Source organism: Cetorhinus maximus, chromosome 31 (genome assembly GCF_964194155.1).
Source record: "Cetorhinus maximus chromosome 31, sCetMax3.hap1.1, whole genome shotgun sequence".
NCBI lineage: Eukaryota > Metazoa > Chordata > Chondrichthyes > Lamniformes > Cetorhinidae > Cetorhinus > Cetorhinus maximus.
This window is the reverse complement of record NC_135909.1, coordinates 14,969,322-14,987,855: the sequence shown is the minus strand read 5'-3', so window position 1 is coordinate 14,987,855 and position 18,534 is coordinate 14,969,322. Positions and strand designations below refer to the sequence as shown.

The following is an 18,534-nucleotide window of genomic DNA, read 5'->3' as shown; positions in this document are numbered from 1 at the left end:
ACTTCCACAGAGAATGAGGAAATCCTCTCACATTCGCTTTTCTTATAGCTTCGGGAGGAATGGTGCTGCGGGCATTGCTGATTGGTCACTTTGTGCGGCGTCTCATAATGTTGTTCATATCACCAATCAGATATCTACTGAACTCACCAATCCGGAGACTCCACGGGCTGAGGGCGGAAAATAACGGCGCTAAATTTTGATATTTCGACTGTTCTTTTTTCAAATTTTAAAAGCCCGCCAAATTTTTAAAAAGAAATGAAAAAGAACGGACTTCTTAGAACATAGTACGAATTGGAAGTTTTTTAAAAATACGCGTCCCTGATGGGACTATTTCACATTTTATCCAATGTTCCAAATCGCTTTTAGAATCCGTGATCCGGGGGTCAATCTCGATCCTTTATGAAACCCTGTCAGCAGCCGCAGAAAGTCCCATTTACATCGTTCTACAAACGGACGGTATATTGTAGATATTTATGACAGACAAAACTGAAAATTTTTGCCAGCGTTGAGACTGAAGGTTGCTGCACAACCGGGGCTGATAGGAAATGAACTGATCGATTATTGAGACCAAACTTGACCAGATCTGAAGACTGACGCATTTGCTTCTATTCTCTCTCTCTCCAAAACCAGGGAAAGGGGCCGAATATTAACGCGTCTTAAAGCAAAGCGCCGAGGGTAATCGGCAAGTCATTAATTGATGAGACATTATTAACAAGACTCAATAATTGAACGAGAGTTAAATCTACATTACCGAAAATTGCTGTGATTGAAACAAAAAGAAAATAACAATTAGATAATTCAAAATTCTTCACAGTAAAAATCATAACTTTAGAAGTGGAGCAATCGTACAGCTTTTTCAGAGAGTTTGTGGGTGGCTCTTAAAAGAGCCGTTGTGTTTCGGGTGTTTATCAGTCCATTGTGGGGTTTTACTTGGAGCTGGTGTATTTGGTCACCGCCTTTGTCCCTTCCGACACGGCGTGCTTGGCCAGTTCCCCGGGCAGCAGCAGGCGCACGGCGGTCTGGATCTCCCGGGAGCTGATGGTGCTGCGCTTGTTGTAATGGGCCAGGCGGGAAGCCTCACCCGCGATGCGCTCGAAAATATCGTTCACGAACGAGTTCATGATGCTCATGGCCTTGGAGGAGATGCCGGTGTCGGGGTGAACCTGCTTCATCACTTTGTAGATGTAGATGGAGTAACTCTCCTTCCTTGACTTTCGCCGCTTCTTGCCGCCCTTTCCTGCCGGTTTACTCACCGCTTTCTTGGCGCCCTTCTTAGCAACTGGCTTCTTCTTCTCATCAACCATCTTCAATCTCAATTTCACACAGAAATAAACCAAACCCCTTCCGTCCGCTTATTATATAGACAGTATGACAGATATATGCTAATGAGGAATGGGAGAACAATGATTCTGATTGGACATAATTAAAACAAAATACGTCATCTATTTTTGTGATTTTGTGAATGAATAGATCAATGGACCAATCATATTTAGCTTTCTCCACCAATCATAAGCCTCCTTACTACAATCAGGAAATACATTTTACAAACACCCTCTCCGGCCGGAGTTTCTCAGTGTGTAAAGATACACCGGGAAATGTCGCCTGGCTGTCGGTGCGAGGAACTGTATAGGAATGTGGGGTTCCTTCAGGAATTGTGAGGCTCTGGTAATGTGCGTGATTTACTCACTGTCTGATGCTGTGTGTGAGTGTGGGGTTCCTTCACTGTTTGGAAGGCCGTGGTACAGTGTGCGAGGCCTGGCTTTATTCTGTATCTGTGACTTGATGGGACTATGTCTTAATGTTGGATTAATTTGATATCCTGAGGCTCATTGTGCATCTGTCCGTTATTGGTGCATGTAAATGAAATAATTCGCTTCTTGGGACTACACGCCAGTACGAAATTAAATCAGTATGTGTTTCTCTCCGCCACGAAAATTATTGGATTTATTCTGTACCTGTCAGTCTCTGTAACTGTATGTTAATGATTTTTTTTATTTGTCAGTATCTGGCATTGTAGGTCAGAGTTGTATTGATTCGATGTCTTTCAGTCTGTGGTACTATCTCTGAGTCTGAACTTCTCATTCACTGTCAATGTCTGATAATGTGTGTGAATGTGAGATTAACTCTGTACCTGTCAACATCCGTTTGCTGAATGGGAGTGTTAAATTCAGCCTGTATCGGTCAGTCTCTGGTACTGATTCAGAGTGTGTGATTCATTCTCAACAGCCCCATCAGTTGCAATTTTTGACAGAAGTAATCCCACTGTCACATAGATCACCAAAGACTGTTAAATGTAGAATTTGCCTCAATGGATAGTATTGGATATGAGTGGGATCAATTCTCTCTCAATCAGTGGCACTGTACGGGAGCTTGCAATTCATTTTGTTTCTGTTGGACTCTGGTACCCTGTGTAAGCTTTGATGCCATTTTGTAACTCAGTGCCTGATGTCTTCAGAAATCAAGGATTCATTTTGTCTCTATTAGTCCTCGGCTCTGAGATTCCTCTGTGTTTCTTAGTCTGTGACATTGTGTGAATGTCAGATTCATTCTGTATCTCTACATCTCTGGGACAATTTGAGAATCACCCTGTATCTATCATGAGTGTGCTTTGTGTGATGTGGGATTCTTCTGTATCTGTCACTCTCTGGCACTGTGGTGAATGTGGGATTATTTTTTTTTATGTCTTTCAATCTCCAGTACATTGTGACTGTGGAATTCATTCTGTATCTGATAGTCTCTGGCATGGTGTGCATGCTGGGATTCATTCTGTGATAGTCTCTTTTTTACTGTGCATGTATTGGTCTTCATACTGTATGTCTCAGTGTCTGGTATTGTGTAAGATTTGCTGAGTAGTCTCTGGTGCTGTATTTTTTTTTTATTCATGGGATCTGGGCTACGGTGGCTGGGCCAGCATTTATTGCCCATCCCTTGTTGCCCTTGAGAAGGTGGTGGTGAGCTGCCTTCTTGAACTGTTGCAGTGCATGTGTTGTGGGTGCACCCACAGTGCGGTTAGGAAGGGAGTTCCAGGATTCTGACCCAGCAACAGTGAAGGAAGAATGATATAATTCCAATTCAGGATGGTGAGTGACTTGACTGTATGTGAGAGAGACAGTTATTGTTTAGTTTTCAGTCTTTGATGCTGCATGTGACTCTGGGATTGATTGTGTATCTGTATCTAATATTTATCTCAGGAATAGTGTTCAAAATGCTAAGTTTAACACCTTCAAATATTTAGGAAAGTAGATTTATCATCCCCATCCTTACCTGGTCTGGCATATATTGGATCCTAGGACCAAGCACAGCAATGAAGTTGACTCTGAACTGCCATCTACAATTGCCGAGTAAACCACACAGTTGTATTCAAAAAGGCAGCTCAACACTACCTACCCCAGGGCAATTAGGAATGGGCCCATATCGCATGAATGAATAAAAAAGCTCACATCTCCTACAGTAACCAGTTATCACTAACACTCTAGATGATTGTCAGAATTGGGCCTACCTGAAAATATCTCCACTTCAGAGTTAAGTTCACATTTTCATATCAGGCTGGCTATCTTTATTTTTAATCGAACAGTCTTATCAAGTGGCCTTTATATGCATAAATGTTAAAAAGTGTCAGAATTATCAACTGCTATTTAGACCTGTAATTATATGACCTTGTGTTGTGAGTGAGGAGATTCCCCACTGGGTCGTGCAAAACAGGAATCTGGATGGAAATTAATTCCAATGCCTGGAAATCAGGTAGAATACAAGTCTGAATTTCTGGTTTACATCCTCAGTAGATCAGGCTTCTCGCTGGGAGTATGAATTTGCAAAGTGATGTTTAAAACCGAACAAACCACGGTAGATCCCTCCTCATTTGCTAAGGTAAATCCAATGAAAGCAGTTATACTTCAGTCAGAGAATTGAGATGGGTACCAGACACAGCTCAGGGCAACTAAACCTGCTATCAGAGAGTGTAAAGGGTAATGGCGAAGAATATGGCAGATAAGTGAATCCCAATATGGAGTTATTCATATTGCAGTTGAAACCTCATCAGTAATAAGCGTTGCCTTAGAATAGCTGTGACTATTAACCTTGGGAAAGGATGGATATTGAGTGGATATGGTCGATGTCTATAAAGAGAAGCGATTGTGTCCATGTGAATAGATAATTTAAGCTCATTGGACAAGAGAGAAATAGAAAAAGAACAGAAGGAAAATTAAACAGGCCTGTGGGGAAGAATATGTCAGTGGGTGCAGCTCAGCTGCTCTCGCAGAGAGCTGGCACAGATACTATGGGCCGAATGGCCTCCCTCTGCTGTATCAATTGTGAGATTCCGTTCTATGTATTATGAGTGTAAGTCTGACCTATGTTTAACATAAAATATGTTTTAACTGAAGCTAATGGAGATGCGGGTATTAATCAGCTATTATCTCAGAGTTTTGGATTAAAATTCCATTTCTGTGAACACAATCCTGAATGTCTGTATATCATACAATCTGATACATTGGCCGGTGTGTAAGATCTGCTTCATCTAGTTTGTTGATACTCTGAGGTTTGGGGAGTGATCTGCAATGCATAGTTCAATCTGCAGTCTGGGTACAATATTGGGAGTCATGCAATATCTTCCAAGCAGGTACTGTTTGCCTGTTCTCTTTGTCATTTAATGTGAATTTAAGGTTCTCCCCTTGTTTTGGTAACACAGGGCCTTGTAATTTGAGGGGGTGTGTAATTATGCTCAGCGATTTGCAAAGGTCCCACACAGGAGTTTATTACACAAAATTAGAACTTGTGATTGGGGATCATACATATGCATGGATCAAGGATTAGTTAATGGGCAGAAAACAGTGTAGGAATAAACAGGACACTTTTGGATTGGCAGGCTCTAACTTACTCTTGATAATACATGACCATCAGTTACTTACAATATATATTGATGACTTAGATGGGTACTGAATGGAACATATTCAATTTTGTTGATGATACAAAATTAGGTGGAAAATTAATCTGTGAGGAGGACACAAAAAAGCTGCTAAGGCATTTAGACAGGTTGTCTGAGTTGGCAAGAACATTGCAGATAGAATACAATATGGTGGTGTGAATGTGCCCAGTTTGTATAGGGAAAAAAGAACATGTGTGAATGTGAGAGACTGGAATATGTTTGCACTCAGAGGGAGCTGGGTGTCCGTGCACACGAATTACAGAAAGTTAATCTGCAGGTTCAGCAAGCAGATAGGAAGGGAAGTGTTATGTTCATGTTTGTTACAAAGGATTGGATTATAGAAGTGAAAAATATTCCAATTATACAGGACACTAGTGAGACTACACCTGGAGTAGTGTGTGCAATTTGGTCTCCTTACATAAGGAAGGGCATGGTTGCTCTTGAGGGAGGGCAATAATTGTTCACGAGATTGGTTCCTGTGAGAAGTGGATTTTTTAATGAGGAGATAGAGTATACTAGCTCTATATTCCCTGGAATTTAGAAGAATGAGCGGTAATCTAAATGAAACATTTTAAACTGTTAAGCGGATTGTCAGGGTATATGCTGAGAAAATGGTTCTCCTGGCTCTGGAATCTAGAACATGTGGTCACCATCTCAGATCACAGCATTGGCTATTTTGGAATGATATGAGGAGAAATGTCTTCACTGAAAGTGTTGGGAATCTCTGGAATTTTCCACGCCAGAGAGATTTGGAAGCTCAGCCATTGAGTATGTTCCAGACAGAGGTCAATAGATTTTGGATGCTCGGGATATAAGGAGAGTGCAGCAAAGTGGAGTTGAGGTTGAACATCAGTCTTAATGAATGATGGAGTAGGTCAAATGGCCAAATAGCCAACCCCAGCTCCTATTTCTGAAGGTTTTATGCATCAGTCCATCTATTCTGCTCGATTTGAGATTCAGGTTCATTCCGTACCAGTCAGCCTCTGGTTCTATATGTAAAGGTGGGAGCAATTGTATGTCTGTCGGCACCTGGCACAGGATGTGAATGTGTTATTCAATCTGCATCTGTGAGTCATTCTCAATTTGCCATTCTATTAGTATTCAATTTGAATGTGTCATTTGTATCTGTCAGCATTTGGTACTGTACATGTGAGAGATTAATTCCATAGCTCTTGGACTTTGTAACGTGTGACTGTGGAATTTACTCCATATTTACCACTCCATGATACTGTGAGTGTTTTCTCCTTATGTAACTGCCAGTCTTTGGTAATTGGTGTCTGATTATGTAACTGTTAACCTTTGGTCTGTTTGTGTGTGTTTGTGTTTGATGTGAGTTTGTAACTATCTTTCACTGCCAGTGGTACTTTATGTCTGTGTCAGATAAATGGAATATTATTCAGACTCAGGAATTTTGAGTGTAGTATTTAGTATGTATCTGCCAGTTTATGGTACTGGACATGTCGTTGATAATCATTCTGAATCTGTCAGTCTCTGCTACTCTGACAGTGTGGGATTCATTGCATAACCTTCAGTTTCTGAGACTGTTTACAAGTCTAGGTTCAGTCCATGTTGAAATTTCAGAACAGAAACAGGCCACTGAGGCTGTAGGTTTTAATAAAGTAATTGTGAGTTTGACCTAGTATTAAATCCCTTTCTGTGTGAACACACTTGTGAAAGCTCAGGTATCTTTGGATCTAACACTCCATTGCTGTGTCAGTGTAATTCACTTTTTAATAATCAAATTGATACATTTTCATTCAAGCAGCCTGTGAGAATTTTAAACTTGCCTGTTTACTCAGTTTGCTCTGTGAGACAGAATACAGTATCTGCCATTCTGATACTCTCAGCTTTTCAGACAGGTATGTGGTCTCTATCTCAGTCTGTACGAATCAAATTGTTATTGTATCCTTGAGGTTAATGGTCTAGGTGAGTTTCAAACTGGAATCTGAGTTTGCAGCTGAGGTTATACTATATTTCAATGGCATTTCAACACTCCACCCTGCTCTCATGCCCACATGTCCGTCCTTGCCCTTCTGCATTGTTCCAGTGAAGCTCAACACAAACTGAAGGAACAGCACCTCATCTTCCGACTAGGCACTTTACAGCCTTCCAGACTGAACATGGAGTTCAACAATTTTAGATCATGAACTCTCTCCTCCATCCCCACCCCCTTTCCGATCCCCCTTTTTTCCAAAAATTTATATAGATTTTACTTTTCCCACCTATTTCCATTATTTTTAAATGTATTTCCATCCATTGTTTTATCTCTACCTTTTAGCCTATTTTGATCCCTTCCTCCCACCCCACCCCCACCTAGGGCTATCTGTACCTTGCTCGTCCTGCTTTCTGCCCTTAATGACACCTATTAGCACATTCCTTAGATAATATCACCACCTTCAACACCTCTTTGGCCTTTTGTCTATGACACCTTTTGGCTATCTCCACCTATCACTGGCCCTCTATCCAGCTCTACTTGTCCCACCCCCCTTAACCAGCTTTTATTTCACCTCTTTTCTATTTTTCCTTAGTTCTGTTGAAGAGTCGTATGGACTCGAAACGTTAAGTGTGTTCCTCTCCGCAGATGCTGTCAGACCTGCTGAGTTTTTCCAGGTATTTTTATTTTTGTTTTGGATTTCCAGCATCTGCAGTTTTTTGCTTTTATCCAAGGCCTTTCTGTTGTTTGCAGGCCCTTAAGGCTGTGCAAGGTTCATCTGGTAACCTTCTACTGCCAATGTGCTTGGAGATTTTAAGTAATTCATTCCCTTTCAATAAGTACTTACTGTACCCCTAGTATCCCCCTAATAATTACTGTATCCCTTTATTTCCCCCTAACATCCCAGTTAACACATCCTTTAGATAATATCACTACCGTCAACACCCCTTTATCCGTTTGTCTATGACATCTTTGCCAATCTCTTCTTGGCCTCCACCTATCACTGGCCCCCTATCGAGCTCTACCCTGTCCAGCCCCCTCAACCAGCTTATATTTCATCTCATTTCTCTATTTTTTAGTTCTGATGAAGGTTCATACGGACTCGAAACGTCAACTGTATCCCTCTCCGCAGATGCTGTCAGACCTGCTGAGTTTTTCCAGGTATTTTTGTTTTTGTTCTAGATTTCCAGCATCCGCAGTATTTTGCTTTTATCAGAAATGTTCATTGTTGTTTTGTGGAGAGAAGGCAGCAATGATTTTCAATAACAGCTTCTTGCCATTCTGTCTCCCTCCTCCCAGGAGGCTGCTGTTTGTTCCCTTCCCCCGGGAGCGGGATCTCTCCATTGGCGGCTGTTTGAAATCATCTTCTTCCAGTCCCAGGCAGAGCTGGGGGAGAGCAGCGCATCACTGCCTTTAACAAACACTTGGATCCGCACTGAGCTGCTGGGACCGACAGGACTCACGGAGCAAGAGCTGGAAAGTGACGTGAGGCTGGATCAAACTATTTTGGGGCTGGAGCAGACAAGATGGGCCGAATGGCCTCGTTCTGTGCCGGAAATTTTCAATATTTGTGTGTCCTGAGTTTGTGCAGCATTCTGCGCATGCGCGCTGCCCTCCCCAGCACTGCCTGTGAGTGGAAGAAGATGGTTTAAAACAGCCGCTAATGCAGAGACACATTTTAAACAGCGGCTGTTTGCTTTCACTTGAATGGTTAGTCCATGGGAGCGGCAGTTAGAAATCTGACCTACACAATAGTCCCTGCTCCGTCACTCGTTCCCACTCCTGGAGCAGTGGATTGTTTCTGGATGGCAGGAAATTGTTGTAACAGGAACAAAGTCCTTGGTCTTTAGCAGCTGAGTGCTGCAGCACTGCAGTGGATTCAGACACTGACTCTGTTTGTCTTACCTTTTTTATTCATTCACGGGATGTGGGCTTCTCTGGCTGGGCCAGCATTTATTGCCCATCCCGAGTTGCCCTTGGGAAGGTGGTGGTGAGCTGCCTTCTTGAACAGCTGACTTGCGGTTGTTCGGAATGATTATTAATTTAATAATTGTTTTGGTTTCTTTGTATCTTCGACCTCACCTCTTCTTAAATTATAATAAACACTTTTTCTTCCGATAGGCAAACACTTGAAAGCAGCAGAATAAATTATGTGATTCTACAACACAAGGGGAAGTGCAGTCAGCTCCTCACACACAGTAAGTACAGTGTCACTCACAGGGAGCAGAGGTGGCCAAGAAGTTAACTTGTTGGAGTTCTGATCCATTGTACTTTGCAAGCACGGGCACCAAGTCCAATTTTAGTTTATGGTTTACTAATCTGGTTGGTGAATATTTAATTTAAATTGGCATGGGGCTTGGTCATCAATTTACAGCAGAACCAGAAAGTAATAAGGACAGAGAGGAGGGAGAGTGATGGATAATACTGGAGAAGGAAGCAATGCCATATTAGATAGGGGCAGATTAAGAAGCACAATGAGGAATGCAACGTTTACACTGCATGTATGTAAACACACTGAATAGTGGAAAGGATCACATTTTCAAAGAGTAGAGACAAGGCAAGAAAGAAAGGTATTAATATGGGAAGTGATAAACAGAACACGACAGGAAGGGAGAGATAGCATAAATCGAAGAGTAAATCAGCAGATAAGCCTTGTAGCTACAGAATAAAAGGACAAAACTAAAGGCTCTGTATGTAAACACATGTAGCATTTGAAATGTAACAAATTAACTGATAATATAAATAAATAAGAATGATCTGATAGCCATCAGAGAGGCACGGCTACAGGGTGACATAGTTTGGGACCTGAATATTGAAGGGTGTGTGATATTTAGGAATGAAATATGTCAGGAAAAGGTGTAGGGGTGGCTCTGTTAATTAATGACGATATTAGCACATTAGAGAGGGATGACCTAAATTCAGAAATCCAGGATGATTCAGGTTTGGGTTGAGACGTGAAATGACAAAGGCAAGAAGTCACTTGTGGGCCAGGTGACTATTTACCTGCACGGTAGAACAGAGTATAAAAGAAGAGATCATGGGAGCTTGTCAGACAGGTACAGCAATAATAATGGGGGATTTCAATCTACATATCGACTGGGAAAATCAGATGGACAAACGTAACATAGATGAGGAGTTCATAGAGTGTTTCTGGGATTCTTTCTTAAAACAGCACATTCTGGAGCCAACCAGAGAGCAGGGTATTCGAGACCTGGTATTGAGCAACGAGACAGGATTAATTGAGAGCCTCATAGTGAAGGTACCTCTAGGTAACAGCGTTCATGATGTGATTGAATTTTACACTCATTTTGGATGGAGAAATGAGTGTATCCATGATGAGTATTTTCAACTTAAATGAGGGCGTGAAAGCAGAGTGAGCTAAAGTGATCCTCACCCCCACATTCCTGTCTGCCCCCAATAGCCTTTCACCCCCTTGCTAATCGAGAATCCATGCAGCTCTACCTTAAAAATATTCAAAGACTCTGCGTCCACTGCCTTTTGAGGAAGAGTTCCAAGACTCACTGTGCTCAGAGAAATAAATTCTCCTCATCAATGTCTTAAATGAGTGACTCCTTATTTTTAAACAATGACCCCCTAGTTCTAGCTTCTCCCACAAGAGGAAACATCATCTCCACATCTATCCTGTTAAGACTCCTCAGGGTCTTAAAGGTTTCAATATAATCCCCTCTTACTCTTCTAAATTCCAGTCACAAAGATAGGCTAACCCGTCCAATCTTTCTTCATAAGACAACCGGCCCATTCCTGGTATTAGTCTAATAAATATTCCCTGAACTGCTTCAAACACATTTAAATGTTTCCTTTAAATAAAGAGACCAATACTGTACACAGGGCTCCAGATGTGGTCTCACCAGTGCCCTGTATAACTGATGTAGAACCTCCCTCTTTTTGAAATCAATTCCCCTCACAATAAATGCTAACATTGTGTTAGTTCTCCTAATTACCTACTGTACATGCATTCTAACCTTTTGTGATTTATGCTCTAGCACACCCAAATCCCTCTGAATCGCAGAGCTCTGCAATATCTCACCAGTTAGATAAGGAGCTTCGTTTTTATTCTTCCTGCCAAAATGAACAATTTCACATTTCCCCACGTTATACTCCATTTGCCAGAGCTTTGCCCACTCAAACTTTCTATGTCCCTTTGTAGCCTCTTTAAGTCCTCTTCACAACTTACTTTCTACCTATCATTGTGCCATCATTAAATTTAGTAACCATTCCTTCAGTCCCTTCATCGAGTCATTTATATACATTATAAAAAGTTGAGGTCCCAGCAATGATTTGATGGCTGGCATGGGCATGATTGGCTGAAGAGTCTGTTTCTGTGCTAGTTAACTCTATGACACTGATCACTCTGGCACACTACTCACCATATCCTGCCAACCAAAAAAGGACCCATTTATGTCAACTCTCTGCTTCCTATTAGCTCACCAATCTTCCATCCATGCCAATATGTTAGCCCCTACACTGTGATCTTTTTATTTTCCACAATTACCTTTGATGTGGAGCTTTATCAATTGCCTTCTGGAAATCTAAGTACAGTGCATCCACCGGTTCCCCTTTATCCACAGCACATGTGACTCCATCAAAGAACTCCAGTAAATTGGTTAAATATGATTTTCCTTTCACAAAGCCATGTTGACTCTGCCAGATTGCCTTGAATTTTTCTAAGTGCCCTGCTATATTTAATAATAGCTTGTAACATTTTCCCTTTGACAGATGTTCTGCTAACTGGCCTTTAGCTTTCTAATTTCTGTCGCCCTCCCTTTTTGAATGAAAGAGTTACGTTCGCTATTTTCCAATCTAATTGAACCTTCCCCATATCTGGGGAATTTTGAAAATTAAAACAAATGCACCAACAATCTCACTAGCCACTTCTTTCAAGAATTTGGGGTGAAATCCATCCAGACCTGGGGATTTCACAGCCCGAAGCCCCAACAATTTTCTCAATACCACTTCCCTGGTGATTGTAATTTTCCACGAGTTCCTCCCTCCCTTCCATTTCCTGATTTACAGTTTTTTCCAGCGTATTACTTGTGTCGTCTATGGTGAAGACTGAAGCAAGATATCTGTTTAGTTCATCCGCCATCTCCCTATTTTGCATTTTCAATTCCCGAAATGCCTTTTCTATAGGACTATTTTCATTTCTTATTTAAACATCTACATAAACTCTTCCTATCCATCTTTATATTAATAGCTAGCTTTCTCTCGTACTCCATTTTTTCCCTTATTAATATTGTTGTCATCTTTGCTGCTCGTTATAGTCTTCACAATCTTCTGACCTGCGACCCATCTTTGATTTTACTTTAAGTTTGATACTGTCTTTAACTTTCTTAGTAATCACGGATGGTAGGCCCTCCCTTTGGAATTGTTGGTTCTGATTGGAATGCATGTATTTTGTGTATTCTGAAATATCCCTTTAAATATTTGCCACTGCCTATCCCTCGGCCATGATCTTATTGAATGGCAGAACAGGCTCGAGCTGCTGAGGGGCCTACTCCTGCTCCTGGTTCGTATGTTCATATCTATTTTAGTACCACCGACTGAAAGAATTAATCCCACTCTCACATACAGCACCACCGAATGACTGAATTAATCCCACTCTCACATACAGCATCACCGAATGACTGAATTAATCCCACTCTCACAAACAGCACCACCGACTGAAAGAATTAATCCCACTCTCACATAAAGCATCACCGAATGATTGAATTAATCCCACTCTCACACACAGCACCACCGAATGACTGAATTAATCCCACTCTCACACACAGCACCACCGAATGACTGAATTAATCCCACTCTCACACACAGCACCACCGAATGACTGAATTAATCCCACTCTCACACACAGTATCACTGACAGAATTAATCCCACAGTCACAAACAGTATCACTGACTGATTGAAGTAATCTCACATTCAGCACTGAAGACAAACAGATGCAGAATATGTTCAAAAGATTCCCAGATATTGACAATGACTCACATTCCCATTCAATACCAGAAACTGACAGATACAGACTGAATTCCACACTCACATTGCGGATCATATGCTGGCATGTCCAGCACTAATCTCACATTCAAACACAGTCCCAGGCTCTGAGAGTGAATGAAAAGTGCACAGTCGGATAGTAGCACAGGCTGAAAGATATACAATCAATGCTACACTGATCTACAGTGTCAGAGACTGAGAAACACGGTGTGAATCTCATTTGTAGTTCAATAAACTGACAGGTACAGAATAAATCCTGCACTCATATTTAAGCCGCAGGTGACAGATACGGAGTTCATCCAAAATAGCATATATTCCCAAATTGAGAATGGATCCCCCGCTCACTTACATTCATCCTGAACTGACAAACGCACAATGAGTCTTAAACGCTCCCAAAGACAGGTACAGAATAAATTCTACACTCACACGGCGTACCACAGCCTCAACCCACTACCACTCACACACACTTACTCACACAATATCCCAGTAATTCGCACACGTTACAAGAGTTCCAGGAGGAATCCCGCATTTCCATTCAGTCCCTCTGTGGAGAAGGGCCCCTCGCACGAACAACCAGTCGACAATTCCCGGTGTATCTTCACAAACTGGGACTGGAGAGAATCCTGATAAAATTTATTTCCTGATTGTAGTAAAAGGGCTAATGATTGGTGGAGAATTCGAAATTTGATTTGTATCTTTAAACATCCAATCAGAGAAAAGTACAAAATAAGTGGCTGTTGTATTTTTTTAACTGTCCAATCAAAATCATTGTTTCCCCATTCCTTATTAGCATAGGTCTGTCAGACTGTCTATTTAATCGGCGCTCGGAAGGGGTTTGTTTTATTCTGTGTGTGAAAGTAACAATGGTTGATGAGAAGAAACCAGTTCCCAAGAAGGGAGGCAAGAAAGCCTTAAAGAAACCGGTAGCAAAGGGCGGCAAGAAGCGGCGAAAGTCGAGGAAGGAGAGTTACGCCATCTACATCTACAAAGTGATGAAGCAGGTTCACCCCGACACCGGCATCTCCTCCAAGGCAATGAGCATCATGAACTCGTTCGTGAGCGATATTTTCGAGCGCATCGCGGGTGAGGCTTCCCGCCTGGCCCATTACAACAAGCGCAGCACCATCAGCTCCCGGGAGATCCAGACCGCCGTGCGCCTGCTGCTGCCCGGGGAACTGGCCAAGCACGCCGTGTCGGAAGGGACAAAGGCGGTGACCAAGTACACCAGCTCCAAGTAAAACCCCCGAACTGACTCAAAAACACATTCAAAACACAACGGCTCTTTTAAGAGCCACTCACAATCTCTCTGAAAAAGCTATATGATTTCTTTACTTATAACTTATGATTTTACTACGAAGCATTTCGAATTGTGAAATTGTTATTTTGATCACGTTTCAATCAGAGATTCAAGGCAATGTAAATTTAACTCTCGTTCAATTGTTGGGGCTCGTTAATGTTACCCCATAAATTAATGACTTGCCGCTCACCCTCTACACTTTGTTTTAAGACGCGTCATATTCGACCCCTTTCCCTGGTTTTGGAGAGAGAGCGAATAGAATGCGAATTCGGTTCAAGTTTGGCCTCAATAATCGATCAGTTCATTTCCTGTAAGCACCGGTTGTGCAGCAACCTTCAGTCTCAACTCTGGCAAATTTACTCCAAGTATGTTCAATTTTGGTTGTCCCAAATATCTACAATTTCCCGTCTATCAGCAGAACGATGTAAATGGCACTTTCAGCCGGCTGCTAAGAAGGTTTCATGACGGATCGAGATAACCTTGAATTGATGCCGGATTCTTAAAGCGAATCTGGAATTTAGGATAAAATGTGAATAGTCCCATCAGAGACGGACATTTGTAAAACTTTGTCGTCAGACCGTGTTCACTATTAACTGGATTTTCTCTATGAAATGTATTTCTTGTTTTATATCGGCGGTAATTTCGATGTCGAATAAAAAAATACATTCCGTAAGTTTGCGCCGTTATTTTCGACTTGTTTTCAGATACACATAAACCCAGACAGAAAATCAGAAACTGAAATATACGAAAAACTGTAGTTTTTCTGAGAGAGAGATCCAGTGAATGTAACATTCAAATACTAAATACTGAGTAAGCATTTCCAATTAGAACTCGAAACGTCAACTTTGTTCCTCTCCGCAGATGAATTTTTCCAGGTATTTTTGTTTTTGTTTCAGATTTCCAGCATCACCAGTATTTTGCTTTTATCCAATTAGTACTATGTTCGATCCGTTCTTTCTTGGCTTTTTTTTTACAAATTTGGCGGGCTTTTAAAATTTCAAAGAAAAATCAGTTGGAATCTTAAAATTTGGCGCCGGTATTTTCCGCCCTCTTGCGTGGAGTCTCCGGATTGGTGAGTTCAGTAGATATCTGATTGGTGATATGAACAACATTATGTGACGCAAAACAAAATGACCAATCAGCAATTCCCGCAGCACCATTCCTCCCGAAGCTATAAGAGAAGCGAATGCGAAAGCATTTCCTCATTCTTTGTGAAAGTGTTTGTGAGATTGTGAAATGTCTGGAAGAGGAAAGACCGGCGGGAAAGCTCGCTCCAAGGCCAGATCTCGTTCCTCCCGGGCTGGACTGCAGTTCCCGGTGGGCCGTGTTCACAGGCTCCTGAGAAAGGGCAACTATGCTGAGCGTGTGGGTGCCGGAGCCCCGGTCTATCTGGCTGCTGTGCTCGAGTATCTGACGGCTGAAATCCTCGAGCTGGCCGGTAACGCGGCCCGGGACAACAAGAAGACCCGCATCATCCCCAGACACCTGCAGCTGGCCGTCCGCAACGACGAGGAGCTCAACAAGCTTCTGGGAGGAGTGACCATCGCTCAGGGCGGGGTGCTGCCTAATATCCAGGCCGTGCTGCTGCCCAAGAAAACCGGCGCCGCTGCGGCCTCGAAGACCAAATGAAGCGGCCATTCTTTAATCTAATAACCCAAAGGCTCTTTTCAGAGCCACTCACAGAGTCTGTGAAAGGGCTGCTCGCTGTCTGAACTCATTTCATTCTGGTTCTGATGAAGCGTAATGCCGATTCGGGACGGTCACTCTGTCCCCACACCGATGCTGCCAGACCTGTGCAGGGATGGGGCGGGGGGAAGCATTAGGTCGTAACACTCATTTGGAGAGCAAATGTAGACACGAAAGGACTGAATGGTCTCCAGTGCTATGCAAATTCTTTGATATTCTATGATATATCTGTGCACCGGAGGGATACACGTTTGTTGCTCAGGGAGTTGTCTTTATTGACTTCATGAGCACTGACTTGGAACCCGCAGCTCACCCTTTGCCCGGGATTGATGTCTGCTCGCAGTATTTAATACATTATCAGCGCCGCCATTTATTGGAAGTATCCTAGAGCACTAAGGTGACCGCAGTCCCAATTTTCTGCTGAAATTAAGACACCATTTGCGCTACAATTTACAACTGCATTGTCTGTGATTATCAATCCCACAAGAGGTTTGTAGACAAGAAAAAATAAACTGATGCAACTTAGACATTGCCTAGATACAGTGTACTAAGTGCTGGAGTGGTAAACAGGATATCGCAGCTCTTTCATGTGTCGATTTAGTGGCTCTTAAAAGAGCCGTTGTTGTACTTGGTGCCGAAGCCGGGTTTTAGGCGCGTTCCCCCCGGATGCGGCGGGCCAGCTGGATGTCTTTGGGCATGATGGTGACTCGCTTGGCGTGGATGGCGCACAGGTTGGTGTCCTCAAAGAGCCCCACCAGGTAAGCCTCGCTGGCCTCCTGCAGGGCCATGACAGCCGAGCTCTGGAAGCGCAGGTCTGTCTTGAAGTCCTGAGCGATCTCTCGCACCAGGCGCTGGAAGGGCAGTTTGCGGATGAGCAGCTCGGTGGATTTCTGGTAGCGGCGGATCTCCCTCAGAGCCACAGTGCCGGGTCTGTAGCGATGAGGCTTCTTCACTCCGCCCGTGGCTGGAGCGCTCTTCCGGGCCGCTTTGGTAGCCAGCTGTTTGCGGGGAGCTTTCCCTCCGGTCGATTTGCGCGCTGTCTGCTTGGTCCTGGCCATTTTCTGAACAGACTCGCAACAGTCTGAGATGCAAGAACTATTAATACAATTTGCTCTACAACCCGTCTTTTTAAACTCTATGAGGAACCGCTCCGAACAGTAATTGGCTGCAGCCTTACACCCAGGCAGCTTTATCCTAAATCTAACCAATGAATTAACCCCTGGCAACTCAGGACCCCATTGGTCGAGTTGTTTTTAATCGATCATTTCAAAGATTCCGCCTTTATTTCGAGCCGTTTCCCGTCTCGACATCAGAATACTTTGTTCCTCCATTTTTTTAAATTAAAAATACCATTTTCACTGCAATTCAATATTTCCTAACCCGAATGAAATTCCTGTTCATTTAACCTATTCCGACAATTTTTAAACCCGGCATCATTCTGGTGAACCTGCTCATTTTTGGACAGGAGCACCAGTCTGTTGTTTGAACTGTGTAAAGTCAGTGCTGGATTTCGCAGGCAAAAATGGAAGGACTGTCCATTGCTCCCTACAGCACAACCAACCCTTAAAATCGCCGCTCGCTTAGAGGTCTGGAGTGGGTAATAAAATGGAACCGGTACTGGGGGCTTCAGACCCCTTCCCATTACCCTCATTCTGGGCAGTTCATGACGATAAAGAGCGGGGAAAGGGACCGGCTCGATTCTCCCGCTGTTCCCGGTCTGACAGATCACGGTCGCTGAAAGGAAATTGACAAATTCAGACTGTTCCTAAAATAGCGCCAAGATTTTGTGACAGGGAGTGCAATATAACAGATCATAAAGTGAGAGATTAAAAATTGTTGCCTGAAAATTAAGGTTATGTTGCATTTTCCAACACTGGAATTGGCGGGCTTTTCGAATTCAGGTCAGTGCTCTTAATGTGACGTTTTGGGTGGCTCTTAAAAGAGCCTTTGTTCTGTGTTTGGTAGAAAGGGTCGAGTTGTTCAGCCGCCGAATCCATAGAGAGTGCGGCCCTGGCGTTTCAGAGCGTACACCACATCCATGGCAGTGACCGTTTTGCGCTTGGCGTGTTCAGTGTAGGTGACCGCATCCCTGATCACATTCTCCAGGAAAACCTTCAGCACCCCGCGAGTCTCCTCATAGATCAAACCCGAGATCCGCTTGACACCGCCACGGCGAGCCAGGCGGCGGATTGCTGGTTTGGTGATGCCCTGGATATTATCACGAAGCACTTTGCGGTGCCGCTTTGCTCCGCCTTTCCCCAGTCCTTTGCCTCCTTTCCCTCTGCCAGACATGATGATTCTTCACTCAGATCGCTGCAGAATATGAGACACGAACTGCTTCACGTTCCTCTTTAATACAGCTCGCCCGGACCTGACTGTAAAAGGCGGAGTGAGAGCAGGGAGGGGAGGAGACGGAGTGAAGATTAAACAGAGAGCGGGAGGCGGGGGGGAGAGCCGGAGTGACAGACAGAGAGAGAACAGCCCCTGATCTTTCAGCTCCTCCTCCAGTTTCTGCAACCGCCATTTTGAACCCGTTTATTACCAATGGAACCGAGACACAAACCCGGACAGACCCGGGCTTCACAGTCAGGAGTTTCAGCAAACCCGGAGCTTTGAAATATGCTCTCGTTATAATTAACACTCAGTAATATTCCGACCTAAACACAGTCTATTCTAAAACAGGA

The 18,534-nt window shown here is 43.2% G+C and overlaps 2 protein-coding genes across 2 annotated transcripts; one reads left to right on the top strand and one right to left on the bottom strand.

The window, feature by feature from the left end:
* Window positions 1-926: 926 nt before the first annotated feature.
* Window positions 927-1,304, bottom strand: LOC144670227 (histone H2B-like). Its single transcript, XM_078532714.1, has one exon. The coding sequence runs from the start codon at window positions 1,302-1,304 to the stop codon at window positions 927-929; it is 378 nt and encodes a 125-aa protein (XP_078388840.1).
* Window positions 1,305-1,595: 291 nt separating this feature from the next.
* LOC144670225 (histone H2B-like) lies at window positions 1,596-14,286 on the top strand. Its single transcript, XM_078532713.1, has 2 exons — window positions 1,596-1,654; window positions 13,658-14,286. The coding sequence occupies exons 1-2, from the start codon at window positions 1,596-1,598 to the stop codon at window positions 14,103-14,105; spliced, it is 507 nt and encodes a 168-aa protein (XP_078388839.1). The 3' UTR covers window positions 14,106-14,286.
* The last annotated feature ends 4,248 nt before the right edge of the window (window positions 14,287-18,534 follow it).

Bases quoted from the DNA above. Each gene is read 5' to 3' on its own strand.
- LOC144670227 (XM_078532714.1), bottom strand. From the start codon at position 1,304: ATGGTTGATGAGAAGAAGAAGCCAGTTGCTAAGAAGGGCGCCAAGAAA.
- LOC144670225 (XM_078532713.1), top strand. From the start codon at position 1,596: ATGTCGCCTGGCTGTCGGTGCGAGGAACTGTATAGGAATGTGGGGTTC. The intron at 1,655-13,657 runs GTGAGGCTCTGG...ATTCCTTATTAG, and splicing joins GTGGGGTTCCTTCAGGAATT to CATAGGTCTGTCAGACTGTC.